General features: G+C 43.1%; 1 protein-coding gene across 1 annotated transcript; it reads left to right on the top strand.

Moving 5' to 3' along the window:
* Window positions 1–2,795: 2,795 nt before the first annotated feature.
* LOC101860253 lies at window positions 2,796–3,347 on the top strand. The gene has a single exon (XM_005099973.1). The coding sequence runs from the start codon at window positions 2,796–2,798 to the stop codon at window positions 3,345–3,347; it is 552 nt and encodes a 183-aa protein (XP_005100030.1).
* Window positions 3,348–3,669: the final 322 nt, after the last annotated feature.

Below are 3,669 nucleotides of genomic sequence, written 5' to 3'. Positions count from 1 at the left end.
GACCATCGTTGAACTGACCAACTCGGTGGTGATCTGTGGACTCCTCAGTCTGTTCGGCGTGACGTCAAACGTCATCAACATTGTGGTGTTTGCCAAGCAAGGTTTTCAGGACAGCATCAACATTAGTCTGATGGGTGAGTTGAAAGCCTACCATTTGAAAAGGTTAATCTCTTCAAGGATGTGTAGGTGTATGCATTCGCTTGAGGTACCCAAAACTGGTGCAATATAAATATATTTTTAAAAATTGGCCTATAAGGAAGGGTTTAGGAGATGAAACTACCTCTTATGCTGTTGCATATTCTTAATCAACGTCAAGTGTATTATAGTTTTGTTTGAATCTCTATTAGATTCGCGTTTTATCTTGTCTTTATTAACATAGATAGACGTCTCAGCATTGAAAGGGTTAAATATAGACAGCAAACAACACATGCACGCTCACGCACACGCGCACGCATACGCACACACACACATTCATGCAAACACACACACACACACACACACACACACACACACACACACACACACACACAAACACACACACACACGCACACAAAAAGAAGATGGAAACCTTATGCTTACTCGCTCTTTTTGTATTAAATTTTCTCTCTCTCTCTCTCTCTCTCTCTCTCTCTCTCTCTCTCTCTCTCTCTCTCTTTCTCTCTCTCTCTCTCTCCCTCTCTTTCTATCTCTCTCTCTTTCTCTCTCCCTCTGTCTCCCTCCTTATTTATCTATCGGTTGCTACTTTCTCTTGATCCCACCCCCCTGGCCTGTAGAGCGGGGAGATTCGCTATACAAATTAATGCAATTAACCTTATTATTATTATTATTATTATTATTATTATTATTATTATTATTATTATTATTATTATTATTATCGTACACTAGTCTAAGTCGCCACAATTTGTAGGCCTTTAAAAAAATGTTGGTAAGTGTTTTACGGCGCTCGCAACTGCATCAGGTCATATGAGCCCCCGGGGCACATTAAACAATTTTAGTCTGGTATAATGGTAGAGTTTTGAATTTTGCCCGGGTGACGGCTGAAGCCTATTTTAGGACCCCCCAAGAGATCTTTAAAGTCAGCAGCTTGCACACAGGGCCTCCGAGATATTTCACCATCATCTGAGAAGGCTAGGTGTAGATGTTACCTACCATAAGATCGACGGTTATCGTCCGCTAAAAAAACACAAAAAAAACAACCTACCATAAGATCAGGGATGTGGCTGAAAGACAACAATGAGAGGGAGCCAAGAAGTAGCAGTAGAAAGACTGCAGAAAGATTCAGGAGCCCAGAGAAAGGGGGAAGGGGGGGGGGCAGAAAGGGGAGACTAAAGCAGACGGCAGGACACAGATAGAGAGCAGGTAAGGAGGTGAAAAGAGAAAACTTTAGAGTAGAAATGTTTTCCTCGCTGTCAGGGTTCAAACCCGGGGGGGGGGGGGCTACACCATAAGGCATTCTGCTTATTAGGGGATCATGTGTTACAGAATTTCACACATACAACAAGCATAATAAGGAGTCTTAAAATCCACAAAGAAATTAAGAAAAACGTTTTTCGTTTCCACGGATACCGCAGCCATATTGGATTTTGTTGACATGTTTTACATAAACAATACCGCACCTATTTTTCATGGAAATAATGGGGTTTTTTTTGGCTGTTGTTGTTGTTTGTTTGTTTTTTTGCATGCATCTTATCAAACTATAGATCTGCAATTTTTGTACGATGTTTTTTTCTTAAACGTACTAGAAAAAATTTAATGAATTTTTTCCCGAGGGAATATTCACGTTTGAAAAAAAACAAACCCACCACCAACGAAAAACTATTACATATAATAACACATAGAATTCGTCACACAAAATTTTAGTATTATATCTTTTCTTCATTCTGTGAAAAGTTCATGAAGATTGGATGAACAATGGTAGAGTTTTTATTAAAATACATGTATATAGAAAAACCACGTTTCGAGAAAACGTGCCATTAAAAAAATGATATTGTCTTTTTGAGGAATCGGGCGTGACAAACATACCCGGTATGAGAAGAAAAAAGGCTTTAGGGGATTTTTATTCGATGGAATAGTTGTAAGAGAGGCTGGAGAATCTAAAAATGCCTACAACTTAAAATCCATAGCTTTGAGCCGAATCGGGACTTTCGTGGTGTAGCCCCCCCTCCCCCCCCCCCCCCCCCCGGGCAACCACCTTAAATCTATAGATCTAAACAAGCACTTCACATCAGCTGTGTAAGCTACTTTGTGTACTGGCTCTTGTTTCAGGCCTGGTGGAGTCGGTGGCTTAGTGGTTAGGGTTACCGGACTTGTAATCGTGAGATTGCCGGTTCGAGGGTTCGAGCATCTGCTCGGCCCCACGTTGTATCCTTGGGAAAGGCACTTTTCACGAGTTCGCCACGCGGCTCGGTCCTTTAGGAGATGGAAGGACATTAAACTCGGAGGTCCTGCCTCTTTAAAAGCCTAATAGTGTTGACAGTTGTCTTAAAACAATACAATTTCACAATTTTTTCTTTTATTTTAGGCCTGGCAGTATCTGATCTGTGCTCCCTTCTGACGCTGTTATGGTTGAGCATTTGCCAGAACCCACTCTTGTTGACCTCCCAGCTGCCCTTTGACCCCGCCGACATGACCTACTTAACGGCGCCACACCACACGCCATCTTTGTCCGGACCACCAGTCTCATCACGGCTTTCCTCACGTTTGAGCGGTGCCTCTGTGTGGCCTCACCTCTTAAGGTGAAATCTCTCATCACGCCTCAAAGGACGAGGGTCGTCGTCTCCTCCATCTACCTCCTCATGATTATCTCCCTTGTTCCCTTCTACTTGGGAAACCGACTCGTCTGGACTTTCGATCCCTCGAGAAACTCGACAATACTCCACATCTCCTACTCCGGGGACAGACAACTGCTGGAGGCGATTCTCTTCCTGCTTAGTGGAGTTACCTTATCCTGCTTCTCCTTTGTACTCGTCATCTGCTGTACAATCGTCCTCGTCGTTAAGCTCAACAGTAAAAAAAAATGGCGCCGGACCACGGCTGTGAGGGGCGCTAACTCTACCACAACGGGAGGAGTTGGGACTCAAGACGAAAAGGTCGTGAAAATGGTGACCTTTATCGCAGCTATCTATATCGTTTGCTTCGTGCCGCCGACCTTCCTTCTCTTCTTCACGGTTATAAATCCGGACTTCCGGTTTGATGGGAAATATGGCGGCATCTACCGACTCCTCTGGTCTGTTCAGTTGTCACTGGAAGCTCTCAACTCTAGCGTGAATTTGTTCGTCTATCTGAGGATGAGTTCCAAGTTCCAGCAAGTGTTTGCCAGCACGTTTCTCAACAAGGAGGTCAAGTAACGGGCACAAAGGGAAAAACAAGCAATGCCACTTTTTGACTTTTTGATATTTTAAGTAGAAATGAAATGCTTGGCATCCTTCGTTTCCCCACAAGTGTAGTTTATTTTTCAAGCCTGATATTGGCCGGCTCATCAGGTGTTAAGCCCTGGACATTCAGATAGGACACACGACCAAGAGATGTGGAAACACTTTCCAACACATGTCACTTTCCAACTCTCGTCATACATACTCAAATTGTCCGAAACCTGACATCTCTTGATTTGTTGTTGTTTTTTCCTTCTTATACTTTATACCCTTCATTTGTTGTACCTGACTCATTCCA

Source organism: Aplysia californica, unplaced genomic scaffold, assembly GCF_000002075.1.
Source record: "Aplysia californica isolate F4 #8 unplaced genomic scaffold, AplCal3.0 scaffold00231, whole genome shotgun sequence".
Classification (NCBI taxonomy): Eukaryota; Metazoa; Mollusca; class Gastropoda; order Aplysiida; family Aplysiidae; genus Aplysia; species Aplysia californica.
The sequence above is the reverse complement of the archived record's forward strand: the minus strand, read 5'-3'. Positions and strand labels throughout refer to the sequence as shown.